General features: G+C 49.9%; 1 protein-coding gene and 1 long non-coding RNA gene across 2 annotated transcripts; one reads left to right on the forward strand and one right to left on the reverse strand.

The window, feature by feature from the left end:
* Positions 1 to 1,138: 1,138 nt before the first annotated feature.
* Positions 1,139 to 9,780, reverse strand: ZIC5 (Zic family member 5). Its single transcript, XM_023252902.2, has 2 exons — positions 8,231 to 9,780; positions 1,139 to 3,907 (listed from the first exon to the last, which is right to left on the reverse strand). The coding sequence occupies exons 1-2, from the start codon at positions 9,765 to 9,767 to the stop codon at positions 3,465 to 3,467; spliced, it is 1,980 nt and encodes a 659-aa protein (XP_023108670.2). The 5' UTR covers positions 9,768 to 9,780; the 3' UTR covers positions 1,139 to 3,464.
* Positions 9,760 to 13,371, forward strand: LOC111560162. Its single transcript, XR_006596483.1, has 2 exons — positions 9,760 to 10,530; positions 12,856 to 13,371. It is a non-coding gene; the product is annotated as an uncharacterized LOC111560162 (long non-coding RNA).
* The last annotated feature ends 5,840 nt before the right edge of the window (positions 13,372 to 19,211 follow it).

Here is a 19,211-nt window from a genome sequence, read left to right on the forward strand (position 1 = left end):
GTGGCGCAGGACGAGCAGTGGTCAATTTTAACTCTATAGACTGGACAGAGCTCTGGGAGCGGAGATTGTGCGTTTTAAAGCAGAAAATAAGAAGGGGAAACTTGTTTTATACACTCTATACAAGGTTCTGCTCATTGTCAGATATCTTTTATCTTTTATATTTCCCATGAATGATTCATGTCTTGGTGGCTTTGTGTCCTCCCTTTCACCAGAAACTTCATTAGAGAGCTATAAGTTTTCCCATTGATTGGGGCCCTTCGCTGAGTGTTTTTCTCCTTCGTGTGCTGGTTATTGTCATCTGACTTGAAACAAGTCTTTGCTTCGTGTTTCACCTTTAGTACATTTAACAAACTTGACTTTTCAAAACCACTGTAAGCTTATGGAGAACTGCTTATTGACGTTACTACCAAGAATACTAATAATAATAAAACTATTTGCCTTTTATCAGTTTTGTATCAGCTAACATAAAAACAAGCAAATGTTCAGCCCTGTTCAAATGGATGGCCAATCACATCAGTTTAAGCCACTTGAACATTTTGTTGCCATGATTCTAATTTCTAACACCTGCCTTAAAATGCTGAGCTAGGTTACATAGATCAGCTCAACTTGTAAATAAACCACAAACTGGATGCTACCCGTCCCCTCCCCCCCTTACCCCCCCCCCCCCCATTACCTGATGTGAGCAGTGTTTAATGTCCTATTCATTCAGCGTGTAGTTAACTCAGTACCCATCTCAGCCCCTGATTTTACCCTTCTTTGTGCCTGGATGCCTCTCACTGTCCCTCCACCTTTTCCTCATACTTTTTACCCTTTTACTTTAGAGGGTAGGCACCAAAGAAATGCGAAAACTCACTTTTCAGATTTTCACCGATTAGGATCTCTAAGGACATTATTAACAAATGAGTGCAGGAACCCCTAAGATTTATGTTAGTGTTACATGCAACTTACAGGGCTCAGTCTTCATAAATATTGTATTTTCTAGATTAGATGGGAAGTTAAACCAAGCTGTAAAAATATTTTATTGCTAGGGAGAGGCTAAGAAATAAAGAGCTCAAGAAGACCCAATGTTCACCAGTCAGCAGCCTGTTCTATTTGTAAAAGAATGGCAGAAATATGCCATTAGGCAAAACATGAGCAATACATAGGAAGAATACCTTTATTAAATTTTTTACTTCATAGTCATTCTTGCTTTCTTTCTATTGGAGGTACACATTTTAAGTTTTTATTTTAGGTGTATCAGGAACCAATAAATCTGTGGCAGAGTAAACCTATGCATGGCAAAATACATAAAATACATACTCCTTTGTTTCAGAATAAATAAACCTGTAGCATAATAAAGAATAGTGCAAACTACCATTGAAAAAGTTGTATAAATAAAACAACTCATTATAAATCAGGAATATTTTGTTCTAATAAGTTTACGATACATAAATTATCCCCCCGAAGTTCATACCTTATTTTGTCTATTTGAAAGAGCTTTGAAAGTGAATAATACGAAAATCAAATAAACTTTAAAAATGTAGAATTATTTTATATTCAAGTTTTATGGTCTTTTTCTTTATAAAGGAGGGTCTGCATGTTTCATATTCACTGTAACAATCTGAAGACAACATTGAAAGGCTTTCAAAGTGACAGCACCATGCACTGTACTAGTAATAGAATATATCTATAAACTATATATAATCTCGTCAACACAATGCAAAAAAAACATGCAGGAAGAGTCCTGGTTTTCACATTACGTTGTTCATTCAAGTAAGCTTAAAAATATATTCCCCCATTTTCTTTCCTTTTTTTTTTTTTTTTAAATAAACCGTGGATCATAAACAACAATCTTTCACCAAAATGTATAATATAATTCTTTGGTGTGCTTTGAACTCTTCCAGGAAAACAAAGGATGATGTCTGAAAATAAATTAATTCAACTGTACAAATAATAGTGTTCACATACAAGTTATTAACAATGACAAGACTACATCAACCACTCACAGCACACAAAACAAATTTCTACAAACCCTGGGGAGGGGGTGTCTTCAGGGTCTCTGAGGATAAATTAGTGCTCTTTAGTATATTTGTATGATGTTTATGATGGACTATATTTTGCACAAGATGTGTTGCATGAAGTGAAAATAAATTGACTAAGAGTTATTGTCCTAGGTCCTTGACCTTTTTTATCCTAGCTTGACAGCTCTGGCAAAGGTCACACATTCATCAGTGTTTGGTGGTAACTAGAAACCTTTTAAAAATTTTAATATGTATAGCCACTCCCTCCCCTCTTTTCATGTAAATCATACACTTCGCACACTGTCGTTTTCAAATGGGATAGAATTCAGTGTGCTTAGTGCTCAGGTGGGAAAAAATGCATGAAAATGCAGTTCGGGCATTGAAAAATAAAGACTTTTTAAAAGGCTGATACAACAGTATAAAAGAGGGGTTGGCCTGTCTTAAAAACAACAGCTTTCCCAAAAAAGTAGGCATGTTGCCAACATCACACCTCCTTAGACTTGCCTGTTAATTTTGGCATCCCAAAAAACTTCTCTAAAACTTATCTTTTTATGACACAAGGAGTTTGGACACAGTAAAAAGGCAGCATCTGCGATTTCAGATTTAAAAAAAAAAACCGTAGAGAAAAAAGAAAGCACTTGAATTTCTTCTATTTTATAAAATATCACAGCTTCACAGTTGACTGTTGCAGCAGCGTGTTCTTGTCCCCACTTTTGCGGGAACAATCACAGTAGCACAATACGCAGAGACGTAATAAGGTTGCTGCATCTTTTTTCTTTTTAAATCCTACAAGCAGGGTACTGAAGAGATAATCCCGTATAAAAATACTGTGTTAAGATGAGAGCAGTAATAAAAGAGTGGAAAGTTAAAATCACAACTATTAGAACTCAAAGGATTTTTTTTACAAATATTTTTGGACACAGGTACAGTCTAAGATCTGTTGGCAATGCAGCAAGTGTGTGGTTTACAATCAAGAGGCCTTTTCAGAAATAGGGCCCAAGGAGGAGGCAAAGAGGCTCCAGAGAAGCCCTCGTTATGGTGTTAAAGGCAATCTCGAGGCACTCCAGGAAATGCAGAGGGCCTTGGTGCTGTGTTGAGTTCCGACTTAATGCTTTTTCTTGCTCATTTCCAAATATACATATATTGAGTCAGCAGTGTGTATCTCCATTAACCCTTGGTACATTTTGCTCCTAGCCCTGTTCCCCTGTAACCTACAAGTCCAGCTTGGTTGGGTTTTGTTTGTTTGTTTGTTTGTTTGTTTTCTAAGGGAAAAAAAAAAGCCCAAATATCTTAATTAAATTAATTAAATGTACAAACACCATAGGGTTTCATACTGAATAAATAGGGCTAATTAGACCCGGTGGCAAGTCTGAGTCAAGGGTTTGTCTCAGGCTCGGCATTGTCTCAGGTTAGGATATGGTCCAAGGACTCCCACTTATTACTTATTATTATTACTAGTAAATTCTAATGTATCGTCCGCGGGACTTCAGAGTTCCCATACATCTCTTCGTCTTCAGACTCGGAAGTGGTTCCGTTGCTGGAAGGTGTGTGAAGGTGGCTGGGGGCTCCACTGGCCTGGCAAACATACCACTCATTGAGGTTGGTCACCTGAGGAGACAGAGTGCTAGAACGACTCCTGGTTGGGTCCAGCACAGGGGACAAGGGGGCACCCACTGGAGTCCCCACTGAGGAGTAACCAAGGGCTCCTGGAGAAGGTGGTGGGGACTTGCAGTGAATCTTCATGTGCTTCCTCAGAGAGCTGGGGTGAGTGTAGGACTTGTCACAGCCTCGGATCTTGCAGTAGTAAGGCTTGTCGCTCGTGTGGACATGGGAATGTTTCTTCCGATCGCTGCTGTTGGCAAATTTCCTGTCACAGCCATCAAATTCACATTTGAAAGGCTTTTCCCCTGCAACAAAACAGAGGGCAGGTCAACAATTGCTTTTCAGAGACCCCTCACCTGAGAGAGAGAAATCTTGGAACAGAAATGAGGATGCATTTTCCCATTCTCTCGAAGACCAACCCCAGCCTGGTTTCTATTCCTAATTCCTACGTTCCAGAAGGCAACAGGGAAGGGACACTGGGCCTGTGAGTGGCTAGATGTCAGTCCCTGCAGTACCAGAGGGTTCAGGGAGACGATGGCTAGAGCATGATCCAGGATGTAACACCAAAATCCAACAAGGACCCAGATACCCGTGTCCTCACTGCCCTCAAGGTCTGTACCTGCAAGGATACAAGCAGATCCCCTGTCAATATAAATGCTAATAAAATGATTCTTCCAAAGCCACAGCTTGGGGGAAGGATATAAAAAAAAAGAGAAAAGTAAGCACATTACACTAAATTAAAAGTGAAGTGGGGGAGGTGCCATGCAATTATAATAACGGCATTTTGTTTCAGAGCGTCCCCAGGATTCCACCGATGGGAAAGGAAATAAGGCAAAACCCCGTTCTCTTTAGAAACAAAGGCACCTGTGAAACACACAGTCCCATCACTAGATTTCATATAAGCCTGGATGGGCAGAGGCGAGGCTGTTGGCCTCTTCTTTCTCCCAGCTTTCCTCACAACTTGCAGGGCAATTAGGAGCCTTTGGAACAGAACCTCGGAAACGTGAATAAAGACCACAAGCTGCAGCCAGAACTTAGCTTGTACCTGATGCCCCACGGAAACGTATTCTGACAGCCTTCTACCCCACTTAATAGTCAGAAAAGGGACTGTTTACCACAGTCGTTGGCCCATCGTCCCTTTCTTTAAGCTGCTCTAACCACCCCAGGAACACAATGCCTTTAAACACAAGGCCCCTAGTTCAGGGAGTGGACATGTTAATAACACAACTAGAAATTCAGCCACAACACCTCGGTATTAAAAAGCAAAAAAGGAAGACAGCAGGTAGCAGTAGGAATTTTCCTTCTCACCTCAGTATCTATGAACTTGATGTATTTGAGTCATAATTGAACCAGTTATCTCATACATACTATTGTTTGATAATATCTCCCTCATATTTAAATGATTTTTAAAAATTAAGTTGAGTTTCTCTACTGAATTTCAGCACCTACTCTGGTGGCTCACTAGGTATGGCTTCTTCCTTGGTTTTGGATATGTTTCTCAAAAAGCAACTATTTAAGACAGTTTAGTGTACATAAATTTTTGTGGTGAATTTTCATATACAACTATTTCAGTGTAGTTTTTTTTCTTTTTCTTTTTAATCTCACCAATGACAAAGGCTTGGATGCCAGAGTGTGTTAACACATCTGAAAGTATTCAGATGCCTGGACTATAACTTCCCCTACCTCTAAATACTGTTTAAAAATGAAATTAAATATTATTCAAATACACTTCCTACACTGGTCTATAGAGGGGAAACACAACATAACACAACAACAAACAAGTTAATCACTTTTCATAAAAATATCAGTTATCTATCCTGATCTGAGTTTTACTTTTAAGTTGGAGATAATTCTAATTTAATATAGCATTATTTAAAAATTTATAATGGGCCTTCCTTCCGTAGGGAGGCTTCAGTGGTTTTATTCACCCTATGCAAATGTGCAGTGTCGTTTGGAGTTGTTCCTGTCCTCGCTAAGGATCCCGGATTGTGAAGAATACAGTAGCTCTAAGCACTGCTGGTCCCACCACTAACCACGATGAAGAGAAACAATTACGCCCAGAGAAGGGAGATATGGAATGGGGTGGGGAGTGGGGGGAGTAGAAAAGTAGGGATTAAGGTAATATTAAGGACGAAAATAGAAGGAGAAAATAAGTAAAGGTGAAAGAATTGCTTGTTTTATTCAGGGGACCTAGGCGGGGAACAGTGAGCAAATTCCAGTTTACTGGAAAGGGTGAGAAACCCCAGTGTTTACATTTCAGATTCCGACAGAGGAGTCTATCAGAATCTAACTACTTGCAGAATCTGAGAGAGTAAAGGAGGCTACGCGTGAGCTGCTCTCTGTTCTACCAGTTCCCTCTCCCAGAGAACTCGAGTCTGGCCCAAAGGAAGGTTATAAACCGAATGGGGGTGGGGATGGGAGGAACGTGGGTCAGGAAATGGGCCTTCGGGAGTGGCCGGGGGATAATTCCCTTTGATCAATCTGTTCCGGGATTCCGAATAACCCCCAAAAGGGAGAGCGCCTTGGTAGGGAGGGGGTTCCGGAATGGTCCCTGTCCGCACCCAATCTCGACTGCTAAGCGGCCCAAGGACCGCCAAAACCCCCTGGGCACCGGTTTGAGCACTAACGTGAGGCGCCGGTACCCCTCCCTGAGGGCCTCGGCGAGAACCACTCCGCCACCCGCAGCCGGGCAGGAAACGCAACCCTGACCACGCCGTGAAACCAGAAAACACTACTGCCCAGGGGCCCGCAGCGCTCGGGATCTCCGCCCCCGCCGTGCGCGCGCGCGTGCACGCCCCTCTCCCCCTGGACTGCCGTCGGAGGGAGCCGCGACCCGTGGCAGCTTCCGCGCCAGCAAGTTCCAGTTCCTTGCTCCACGGGGGAAGAAACTGTCCTCAGGTCCGGCGGCGGAGAAGGAAAAGTCCACTCTCTCTCCGAGGCCTGCAAAGGCGGGAAAGGCCCAAGGCCGCAGGTTCTGCTTTCAGGGTGCCCATAGGGGACGGGGTTGGGGGCGGCTTCACCTCCCGCGCCCCGCGAGCCCCCTTTACGGTTCCAGGCCCCTGTCCTGGCGGCAAGTGCCAGGCACAGGGGCAAACAGCTGGCTAAGCGGGCCAGGGAGTTTTTCCGAGAGCCTCGTGGGAAGTTTCCTTTTGGAAAATTCCTTAGGGTGGACCATCTCGATTAGAAAAGCAGGGGGCTGGCCAACGGAGTTCCCGGAAAGATGTGCTCCCAGCCCAGCATCGGTGCACAGGAGGCCTATCAGGTGATGGCCGGGAGGAGCCAGGCCCCGGGCCCAGCCCCAGGCCACCCTGACCCGGCTTGCACGCAGAACCCCCTGATGCCCCGGGCTCCGGCTGTTGGCCAGGCGTTGGGCCCACGCGCGGCGGCTGCCTCCTTGCCGCCCGGCGCCGATAAATCAGCCAAGTAATTACTAAATGTAAACTCCAGTTACTTAAGTGTCCTCCGAGGGGTAATATTGTCTATCCCTATAAATCCCGACTGCTCGCGCTCATCAGCGCTTCCGCCCAACGCGCTAGTACGTTCGATGGAGGCACACGACCCACAGGAAACACCCCACCGCCCCACGCCGCAGCCGCCTTTGGGATGGGAGGGGTCCCCACAGCGCTGGGGGCTTCCCCCAAGTTCTTACGGGGGAGCAGGTACCAAGGACCGCAGGAGACTGCAGCTCACCCTGCCCTCCTCCAAATAGAATCCTCTTTGAAAGGACAAAGCCAAGTTCTCTAGCACCTTGCAGGGTATGTGTGATAAAATGTGTGTGACAGCTGTATGATACTGTATGGGTATGTATGAAGGTGTGTAAATGGGGAAGTGTGCGTATGTGAGGGTGTATGTGGAAGATAAGCGTGTCAGGGCATATGGGTGTTCCAGCTACCAGGAAGTGGGGGGGGGGGGGTAGTATGTGAGATACGGGTGTGTGAAGTTGTGTGCTGTGTGCACGTGAAGATGTATGTGTGGGAAACGTGAGTGGGGGGGGGAGGGGGTCTTCAGGGCCCCAAAGGCGCATTTCTATGGCATTTTGCACCACGCCCCGGAGGGACAGGACCCCTCCCCTCCCGGAAGGGCCACATTGAGCTGGGCCTGGTCGCCTCAATATCGGAGTAAATCCCACGTGCCCCCTCGCACGCCCGCGCTTCGGAGCACGGTGCGGGCTCTGCCACCAGGTGGGGAGGGAAGAGCCACCAGGGCGGCTCCAGCTCCGGCCCCCCTTCCCCATCGCCCTCCCCAAGTTCCCGGGGCCGGGCGAATGGGGGCTGCCGACCGTCCTGGGCTCCTTCCTGCTCCGACTGCTGCTGCTTCTGTTCCGGGGCGGCGGCGGCGGCGGCGTCTGGAGCGCGTTGCCGGTCCCGGCGGAGGGGCTGCGAGCGCGCTGGAGACTCCACCGTGTGGGAACCCAGCGCGGGGCCTGTGTGTGCTATCGAATTACTTATTCATAGAAAAAAAGGGGGAGAGAAAAAAAAGAAGTCACATGTCCGGGTTATACGTATGCGAAGAGAAGCAGCAGAAGGAGGGAAAAATTAAGGCGAGCAGGAGGAGGAAGAGAAGCAGCGGCGGAAGCGGCGGCGGCGCGGGAGGCGGCGGCGGCGGCGCGGCCGGGGACAGACACCCACCTGTATGAGTGCGCTTGTGGATCTTGAGGTTTTCCGAGCGCGCGAAGACCTTGCCGCAGCCCGGGAACGGGCAGGGAAAGGGCTTCTCGCCCGTGTGCACGCGGATGTGGTTGATGAGCTTGTATTTGGCCTTGAAGGGCTTGCCCTCGCGCGGACAGTCCTCCCAGAAGCAGACGTGGTTGCTTTGCTCTGGGCCGCCCACGTGCTCCACCGTGACGTGGTTCACCAGCTCGTGCATGGTGCCGAAAGTTTTGGAGCAGGGCTTGGCGCCGCCGGCCGGGGGCGGTGGCGGTGGCGGCCCGGCCAGCTCCTCGGGGTCGATCCACTTGCAGATGAGCTCCTGCTTGATTGGCTGCCGCATGTAGCGCAGGAAGGCCCCGGCCGCCCCTGGGAGGTGGGGGTGGTGCTGGTGCGGGTGCTGCGCGGGCGCCGGCGGCGGCGGCGGCGGCGGCGGCGCCGGGGGCGGCGCGTGGTGCTGCAGGTGGGGCCCCGGTCCGGCTGCCGCGGCAGCAGCAGCCGCCGCCAGGTTCAGGTTTAAGTTCACGGCTCCGTAGCCGTGCAGGGCGGCGGCTGCAGCGGCCGCCACCGCCCCGTAGTGCGCATCCCCGGAGCGCGGCGCGAAGGGCGGCTCGGTACGTCCGTACAGCTCAGCCGCCGCGGCTGCCGCGGCCGCCGCCAGCCCCAAGCGCATCTGGCCGTTGAGCGGGTGCGGGTGGCCGCCGGGGGCTCCCGGAGCGTCGTGCAGCGCGGGGAAGAGCGCCGGGCCCCCGCCGCCGCTACCGTCCGGGCCCGCGTAGGTGCCGCTGGCCGAGATGAACATGCCAGCCGAGTGAGGAGGCGGGGCCGAGTGCTGGGGGGAGCCTGTGCCAGACCGCTGCTCCCCTCCAAGAGGGACCCCGTGCATGGCCGCCGCGGGGGCCGTGGCGGAAAGGTCCCTCCGGAGGACGAAGTCCCTGCTGTGGCCTTTGCCGCTGCTGCCGCCGCCGCCACTGTCGGTGGCGGTGTAGCCCGAGAGGGCAGGAGGAGGGGGAGGGGGAGGAGGAGGGGGTGAAGGGGAGGGAGGAAGAGGAGGGGCTGGGGGCGGGGGCGCGGAGGGCTGCGCGCGGCCGCTGCCCCCGCCACCGAGGTAGGTGCTGGCGCCGGGGTGCGCGACCGAGGCTGCAGCGCGGGCGGCGGCCGCCGGCGCCTCGGGATGTGCCGGGAGCGCCTTTGAGGGAGGGCTGAGGCCGAGCGCGCTCGCCTGGGCCATGTGCTCGGGTCCGAGCGGAGTGATGGCCACGCCGGGGTCAGAGCTCAGGTCCCGAGGGCGGAGGTGCGTGGCTGTGGCGCGGAGTTGGGAGTGGGCGGGCGGGCTGGCCAGCGCCGGGAAGCCTGTCATATTCTGAAGCGGCCTGGCCTGAGCCGTTGCCAAATCCGCTAATCTCAGCGCTGGCGGGTTCCTCTTGCTCAAAGGGGGCTCCATCAGAACTACACAATCAGACCCATAGACCCTCACTGGGGGGACTTTTTTTTTCCCTCTGCCCACCTTCAAAAACATGTATATATTAGGCTCTCTTTAACTTCTTTGTCCTGGCCTCCTAACTCTGCGTATTCCTGTTCCCACTCTGTCCTCCAGCGATTGGCAGAGAGAACACATTTGAGCTGCACAGTGGGACCGAGATTTTGGAAATGGCATGGGTGGGATTGGAGGGAACATCGTGATTGACAGCAGCCACGACTGCCGGATTGGCTCCCATTCAGGCCCTCGGCCCAGCGGGGATCCGCCCCCGTGCTCGCAGCATCCTTCGCTTTCGCTTCGCGCCCCCTCCTCCCCTGGAGCCCTACGTCCCCGCCTTCCAGGGGATGCCCAAGTTGCACTTGCAGAAAGTTTGTGCCGGGCCTGCGCGCGCAGCGCCCAGCGTTCCCATGACGCGCCTTTCGGAGAGCGTGCGCCGGCACGCGGCCGCAGGGCGCGGGGTGGGTAAGGGCTGAGGACCACCCCCCCACCCCACCCCGGGACAAAGGGGGTTGGGGGATAGCCCCCAACTTCAAAAACCTCCGCCTCACCGCACGCAGCGACTCCCCCAGCAGCATCCAAACACTTTCTACCTCCTCCGTTGGAAGAGCCCTGGGCTGCTCTCCGGAAGAGGAAGGTGAACCGTGTGCCGGTCGTCATACTTGTAGAGGTGATGCTAGAAACTTCTTATTTGGGAAGGACATCCAGTCTGCCGGGCGCTCAAGTAGAGCGCAGAATGAGGGAAGATATTAAAGTCTTATTGGTTGCAAAACAACTTAAGTGATTTGGCTCCGCAAGACACCAGGTGAAGTCAAAATAAATCTTTCCCGAAAAGGAACCGTTTACCTCGACTTCTTAGCTCATGCAGTCCTTTTCAACGTGGTTCAAAGGAGTTGGCTTGAAGTGTAATCTCACTGATCGTCAGTTCTAGATCTGCCAGTTCCAATTAGATGTACGGGGGTGGGGGTGAGGCAACACCCGGCAGCGATTCTAACTTTTGCCTTTCTGAGATACAGTGGCAGGGCAGGCCAAACAGCAGCTCTCCAGAGGGAAGCGGCTAAATAAACAACATCCTTCACGCAGAATTCCTCTTTTCGGCCCAGAGAGTACTCCTTACGTGCGCCTCAGTTTCTTTGAAAGGGCCATAAATTAAAACTGATCCAATAAAATGAATATTTAAAAATCAAGCAATACCTTTGCTATGTATTTACTATTAGAATAATCTCTTACCTTGTCATTGTTTTCTAATATACTGATCTAGGAGGCGAGATGTCTTATTTGAAAACTGTAAACTGGCCTTGCGGGGGGGGGGGGGAGCGAGTTCCATCCTTTTCAAGGGATTTGTTATCAAATCACTTGACAAAAAGAGATAGGTTCCTGCATCATTTTGGGGGGAGTAGAGAAATGTGGCATCCCCAAATTTCAGGGTTATTGCTGCCCAAAAGTGTCACTTCAGCTCTTAAAAAGAAAGCATCTTAAGATTTTGTGATGTTCCAAGATGTTCAAAAATTAAAGTCAGGGTTTTTAATTTTTATTTTGTTGCCTTGCATAAAATTATTCAAAAAAAAGTGTTATTGACTAAAATGTGAATTTTTTTCTTGGGGGGAGGTACAAAAAACAAGTTACCAGCTTGATTCATTTGCAGTCCAAGTAAAAATAGACTGCATAAAGACATCATCTTAATGGTCCCGAGAGATGGTCCGGGGAAGTTGTAAGAAATATTTTCAAAAGAACTGATTCGATGGCCCCATTTACATCGGTGTGAGCAATGTTTAACAGGCAACCTCACTGTAAGCCTTGGGAATGTCATTCCTCTTAGAAAACTGACAAGCAAACAAAGAAAACACTACAATCAAATTTCAAATAGTTTTTTTTCTTTCGGCTTCAATGAAGTTCAAATACGGGAAATAAGAAAGGCATGAGTGCAAACACAATGAAAAAAATTAATAAACAACAGCGACAAAAATCCGCATCTGCGTTTGGAGAGGATGAGTCCTTTCACAATTTTCCTTTCAAAGACTCAAAACGTCTCAAGCCAACCAGGCAAAAGTGGAGAAAGGACTGCCATCTCTGTGGACGGGTAATGGGGAAAGCATCATATTTGGAATTGTCACTACTGTCTTCCCCCATTCTCAGGACATTTCAAATGAGTTTCCTTTATTTGAATTTCTTGGCAATGAGCATCACTACTTCCATAATGGCAGCATTGCATTCAGTCCTGCAGGTTATAAGTAAAAACAAACCAAAAAATGAACGAATAAAGAAAGAAGAAAATAAGCACAACCTACCTTTTAATATGGACTATTGAGCATTTTTATTGTGCAATAAAATGAGTACCTCCACCCCCTTCAAAATAGCTTTTCCTCAAAATTATAACTGCTTTGTTTTATTGAATTGCTGAAATTTAATGGTTTAATGGGTGAAGGCATGAAGGAAAGGCTGTAAAAATGTGAATAATGGTGCAGCAGAGCCGTGCGGAATCTGGAACCCGCCTCCTTGTACAACTCTTGTTAAACACAGCATGATATGTATCTGTCATCGATTTAATATGTCTTAATTCAAATATAGCTCCCTGATCAATTTCTTTTTATGGAAGCCTTAAAAAAGAAAAGACTTTCTTAGGAAATAATAGAGATTTGGATGATGATTAGAAAGAAAGATATTTAAGTACGCTTAATGAATATTTGCAAATTTATGGCCAAACCCAGACTCTAAAAAGATAATTGACTCAGGTAAATCGACTTGAGATGCTAATTCTTAAAAGAAAGAACTGGGAGCAAAATTTCAATCAACACCAATAAGGCGCCAATAAACTGCCTGCCAATTAAACCTGAGAATAGGCCTAGCTAGATGGTCACCAGGAAGGCTCACAGTGGATTTCCCGGATTGCCTTTCTTTATAAAAGAGCTTTTTATTTTGTAGACGCGCTTTTTGTTATTGTGATGACCCGCCTGACCCCAGGTGCGCTGTTTCTTTTTCAAGCCGTTTGGGAGCCAAATCAACCCCCCTTAAACCTCCCGAGTTTCTAAGGACCCAATAACTGTGTAACACTTCCTAAATAAACACCAGCAATTTCTAGGGCGCTGAAGAAAATAATAATAATGGTGTTGTTGTGTTTTGTTTTAAACAGGGGGGTATAGAAGTCGTTATGCCAGTTTCCGTCGGTGGATTCAGCCCCATATTTCTGCAGTGGTGATGGTTGTCAGGGCCGACTCAAACTCATGCCCTTGTCTGCGCTTTTGCAGTGGAGATGCTTGTATGGAGACAGCAGCAACGTGGCCATCTATGGAAATGCCCTTTCTGGGGTCAACAGGTGCTCCTGGGGAGCATCGATTTTCAGACTTCCCCTGTTGCACCCCGAATCCCAACCTTCTCCCAGAGCCAAACAAAGGCATGAGGAGGCTGAGGAGGTACAGAAAATGCCGAACTGGCCCGAACCCGGCGGCACCGCCGCGCTCAGCTGCCTTGAGGCAATAGGACCCGGTCGCGAAGATGCCTAGGCTGGCGCTTATGGCTACCCGCTGCGCGAAAGGGGGAGGGGGGCTGTGACTGAGGCTCCCCGGCGCCCTCCGTTCGTCACTGAGCACAGCCAAGTTTCCTTGTGATGGGTGTGGGCGATTAATAAACTTAAAGGAAGTGAATTGGACATTTCCTGGCTTTTGAGCCTTTGTTTGATTGTTTCTGCATGCGGGGGGAGGGGGAAAGCTAGGGACGGTGAGGTGGACAAGAAAGGATCTGGGGGACCCACCGAGCAGCCTTTCATTGCCCTTGCAATTGCTTTACCGCTCGCCAGCCCCGCGTGGTTTCAGCGAGGAAGTCCTCCTTGCTGAAGGACAGGGTGCCCGCCGGGTTTGGAGCGCCTAGTGCCATTTGGGCCGCACCAGAGCCAGGTTCAAGGGTGAACAGGGTGCCCCGAGTTACTCTGGGGTTCAGAACACTTTTGGAGCCCAGCCCAAGGGCGCCAGTAGGTGCTCAACCGGGAGGAGGAGGGTTACGCCAGCAGATACTGGAGGAAGTGGAGAAGGAGTACAGTCAGACCTCTCTAAAGCCCGCGCAAGGTGGGCAAGGGGACCCACAAAGGTTCCTTTTCATTGAGCTTTTTCATGCCCGAAGTGATGAGGACTTTGGGTTCAAGGCTTTTCTCAAATCAGGCTGGCTAGGCGTCTAGGCAGTGAGGTACCCTGCCACCTCTCTCGGCCCCAAGCCTGGCTTGCACTGGGCAGGTACCAGATCCCCACACTTCCGCCTTCACCACTCCAGATCTAACCCCGTGTGAGCTGCCAGCCAGCCCTGGGGGGTTGGGTGCTCCCAAGAGCTGGGCAATTTTCAGCCCTCTGAGCGTCCCTCCCAAGGTTGCCTCTCCTTCCTGCCCTTCTGAGCTCACCCTGATTCCTCAGGCTTCACGGTTACCAGTCGGGCTAAGAGTAACCTAAAAATGTGCTTCTTGCTAAAGTTTATGATCCCTGTTCCATGTACATGGGCTTAATGAGAATTTTTTTTTTTTTTTTTTTTTTTTTAGGGCACAAGATTGGGACTTTGTAGGCGTGACTGAAACGTTGGATTTGGGGGTTGTTTATTTTGGATAGTCAAGAATGGGACCCATCCCATGTCTACCTGACCTTGGTGCTTAAAAGCCCTTCAAAAATTATGGCTGTCTTTACTTCCCCATTACTAAAAAATAACTTGAGTAAAATTGGCCTGTCATCAAATATTCTCATTTGGTTATCAATCATTTTTACCCTCAGAGATGGGGGTTGTAGGAGAATGGCCTTTGACCCACATATGACCATTAGGATTGGTAATTTCTTGGGAAATGCCTAATTGTTGTGCTTTAAAATACACTTAGAAGGTCAAAGCAGGAACCACAAAACTCTCTTATGTGTTCACAGTCCATATAACCACCCAATATTTATTTATATTGGATCCCAGATGTGCTTCTCCTCCCCCCGCCCTTCATTCTTTATCTTTTAGGATGTTTTTGGATGAGAGGTAAAAGAGAGGCAGAGGTTGTGTGGGGTTTCTTTTTAATCTCAGATTTTGTGGGCACTTTCTGCCATTCCACACGCCTTCCAATACCTATACTTCAATATTTGAAGAAGCCATGGAGGCAAATCAAATACTGACACGTTGACGGATTTACTTGTGTAAGCAATATGGTTGACATATGGCATTGTTATTTATGAATGACAGCATAAATTGTATTACAAAGTCTATTGCAATAATACTGCAGTTTATTGGAAAACTGCTCTCCTGTCACCAGTATTCAGCCTCCCTGGATGTAGTTCATTTGGGAGCCCCAAGGATAACGGTCTTCAAAATAATTAAACACATTCATGTACGCTAATGCCTCCTGTTTGGGGTGTGTTTTTCTTTTGCTTTGTTTTGCAGTAGAAACACCTCCCATCAGGAAAGAGGGGACAAAGTCAGGACAATTAGTTCTCTTCCTTTTGCAAAACCACAACCACTGTCAGATAGAAATGGCGACTTTTTTTTTCTTTCTGAGTCCCTAATGACAAATAGACAAACATTTGCATCCCTATCACTAAACTGCCAGTGAGCATATATTTTATATAGAGAGTTTTTATAAGCCCAGTTACAGAACAGTAAATTTTAACTGTAGGAAGAAGTTCTTTTAGCAGACTGGAGAGGGCCTTATCCTATGGTACCTCCCCACCTCCACTCAACCTCCCCCTTCTTAAAAAATGGTATTTAAAAGTTACAACATTGGCTGAGATTTTCATGATTTCCCCTTCTTTCACATTGCAGATTCTCTCTCTCTCTCTCTCTCTTTACATTACACTTCTCTGAAGCTCTGACAAAGAACTTTTGTTCTAGGTGGGTTTCACAGAGGGGGCTCCCCCACCACACATGTGGTCCTTCATGGGTCAGGGGTCGCCCAGCCCAGGAGTGGCTGAGAGGGCTGAATCAAAGGTGCCCTGCAACTTAATATCCTGTTGATGATCTTGTTGAATTTATGAGTCTGTGATACTGAGGATGGTGCTAAAATCCTCTTTTTTTTTTTTTTTTTTTATTGGCCTGGTGTATATAGACAGCTGATTCCACATTTGTTTCTCTCATCTTTACCCCCTTCCCACCCCTTTCCTTAAGAGGAAATTAAAATTTTGAATAGTATGGACACGGAGTATTTATGTTTTCCAACTTAAAGGTCAGTTTTGTTTGCTTGTTTGTTTTTGGCTTCTCCTGGCTGGCAAGATATACCTTTGTGTGTGTGAGAGAGTATGTTGTATTGTGTACATACACATTGTTTTTATGTATGTGTGCACACAAAATACTGGTCATGCTACAAAAGAAGTCAGTCAACCGTTCACAGAGGCCCACAAACCACAACGAGGTGCTCAGCGAATGAGTGGCTGGGTGTTTGATGGGATTTGCCGTTTTTGAAGACAAATTCTCTATGGCAGGGGAGAATGGACGCCAGACCCTGAGCCCATGGGCCGGCCGTCCGGGACCATCCACATGAAGCAAAGCCCCAACTCTGTCCAGCCCCAGGCACCCACCCCGCGGGGGGAACGATGAGATCGTCAAAGAACAATTTTGGAGAACTTACAAACGGGAACATGTTTGCCCGATGGAAACAGTTGTGGATCCCGGGGGTCTGACACCGCCAACGCGGGCCCTTCCTGAAACCTGTTGAAAAACTGATCACTTACAAGGTACAGAACGCAGCCTAGCCGCTTTTTTCCCTTCTGCCAAGGAACCCAAATCTACTTTTGAGGCAATGACTCTGAAAGCCTTTGCAGTTTTTTCCCCCTTGCTTTCTTGCTCTTCTTTTTCTTCCTTAAAAAAAAAGAATAATAATAATAATAATAATAAAAGAATAGTGTGTTATGAGGGAAAGGGGCTTTGCGGTTTGTAGAGAAATAAAGCACTTCTAAGAGGGTATGGCGACATGACTTTGAACTTGGCTCAGCTCCTCTGTGTCCTGCAGAGAGAGAACTGGAGCCTGGAAAGAATAGTCAGGAGGGCCCAGCCCGCGGGCTCTCCGGCGGGAATTAAGGAGTCTGCCCCACCACCCGGTTGCACGCGGCCCCCGGAATCTACCGTGAGCCAGCGCCCAGCCGCGCCAGCCCGAACCGCAGGCGCTGCAAAAAGGAAATCAAAGCGAAGGTAGAGAATGGGGAAATGAGGAGAGGGACAGAGGAGTGGGGAGGAGGCGAGAAAGTGGGAAAGGAGGAAAACTTGAAGTCTGATGGCTGGCGAAAAGGAGGGAAGGGAGGTTTTTAGATGTGCAGGACTGCAATTCTCATGCCCAATCTCTAAGAAAATATTTTACTTTGTAAATATTTTTGGAGTAAGCTTTTCCAATATTCTCCCTCACTCCAACCCCCCATATAAATTGATGAATAAAGGAAACAAGTGTGCAAGGCTGTGCACTGGGCAATTTTTTATTGATTCAATGTAGCAAGGCAGCCTTTTCTCCCTGGAGATTCTCTCTCTCTCTCTCTCTCTCTCTCTCTCTCTCTGTCTCTCTCTATCTCTCTCTCAATGCCCTTTCTGCTTAGGGGGTTGGTATTCGCGGCCCACGCCCCCAACCCCCAACAGAGAGGTGTGTGGAAATGAGAAACATTTCCTCCTTTCAGGTAAGGCGAGAATCTCCAGCTTCCAGACAAAATCTCAGGCTTTCAGACAAGAAGACCCAGACTCCTTCCTTCTTGCCACCCTCCAACCGCAACGAGGGGTGGGCAGCGGGATGGCACAGGGCACCTTAAGCAAGGGGCTGCGGCCAGCTCTGACCTGCAGACACCCGCTTAAGCCAGGAGAGGCTGCCTGTGCGGGCGATAGAAAGCCCGGGTTCGTCCAGCAATAGCGAGCAAGAGTTGTCTTCCCGCGTTTTTGTTGATTCACTTCAACGTGAACATTTTAAATGCGTACTGATTATTTTCTCTTACTTGAATTTTATTTCAACTCCCATAGACTTGTAAATAAAAGCAGTTCTCGGAGCCAGCTAGGCGAAGGGAGGCTCTGGCTTCAGGCCTTTCATTCACACCTCTGCAGCCTCCGGGCCCGCGGAAACCCTCTCCCGTTACCTCTGGGAGCACAAGCTTTCCGCAGCGGGATAGGAAATGTCCCCAACGGCCAACCAGGAGCCGGGGTGGGAGGCCGGGAGAGGGGGGCGGTTGTAGCCCCAGAGCCGCGAGGAAGGCCTGGCGCCGCGAAGGGAGCAGCCACCCGGCCCCGCCACCGCCCGAAGGTGCGGCGGCATTCCCCGCTCCTGGAGAAGCAGTGATTAATATCTTCTAGCAGGTTTAAGCCCTACCGGTCTGGAGGTTTCTTCTCTGGAGGCCCTGAGCCTGACCCTCGGTCAAACTCCAGCCAGAGCCTTGCCTGGCCGCGCGCCTCCGCCGGCCCCATACTTCCCACCCCACGGTGGCAGCGGCTGGGGCATCTGGGCATCCACCCCGAGGATAACACTGTCTTTAAACGACTTCCAATCAACCCCCTCCCTCCCGGGGGCCGCTGCCCAGTGTTTACTGCTGTAATCGGAGCGGGACGCGAGCGGCGGGGGGAGCAGAGCGCGCCGAGCTGGGGGTGGGGGCCACAGCCTGGGAGGGGGGTGGTGTCTGGGTGAGTGTCCAGAGACCAGAAGGAACGGGCAAGTCTGGTTTTACCTGGGCCCACCATCCAGCACCTGTGTTTTCAATACCACTGAGTAAGTTTTTTAAAAAAAAAGGGGGGGGGGGGGTGGGGGGAGAAGATAGAGAGCGTGCCAACCGATCAGGGGACCGGTTCCCGGGACGCTCCCCACCGCGCGCTCCCGACGGGGCCCAGGGCCTGTAGAGTCCCGGCGCGTGGAAACCTCTCGCCCGGCGAACCCGGTTGCTAACCAAGTTCTCGAGCGACCACGACTGCCCGCTCTCGGTGCCCGTCAGGAGTGGCTCGGGTCCCCGGGGAGTCGGTGGCCTCTGCAGAAGGGCGCGAGTGCAGGGTGCTGTGTCCTCCGGACCCGGCCAAGGGCACAGTGACCCCGCGGTCCAGGCCAGCGCTACGCCGGCCTCCTGGCTCCGGGGAGCGCAGCGGCCAGCCGCGAACATGAGCCGCGGCGCCGGACGCTCAGGCGAGGAGCTGTAGGCTGGCAGGCCGGGCTGGCTGGGAAGATCCGCGGGATCCGCGGCTGCCGGGGCAGCGGGGAGCTTCGGGAGAGCGGGGGAGGAGTGTCGGATCAGCCGCGGGGCGGGGGCACCGGATTGACGGGGCCTCGGCGGCCAATGGCCGCGACGGAAGGGCGGGCGGGGCGGGAGCCGCCGTTAAAGGGGCGGTGTGACCGGGAGTCCCGGCCTGGAGCGGGAGGGAGAGAGGGAGAGAGGGGGAGAGGGAGGGAGGCCGGGGCGGGAGACGTGGGGACGAGGCGGGGGAGGGGAGAGGAAAAGGAGGAGACAAAAAATTAAAAAAAAAAAAAAGGCTTGCGGCGGCGTCTGTAGCGCCCACCGAAATAAACAGAGGTAGAGGTGGTGGCGAACGAAGCCC

This window comes from Felis catus, chromosome A1 (assembly GCF_018350175.1).
Source record: "Felis catus isolate Fca126 chromosome A1, F.catus_Fca126_mat1.0, whole genome shotgun sequence".
Lineage (NCBI taxonomy): Eukaryota > Metazoa > Chordata > Mammalia > Carnivora > Felidae > Felis > Felis catus.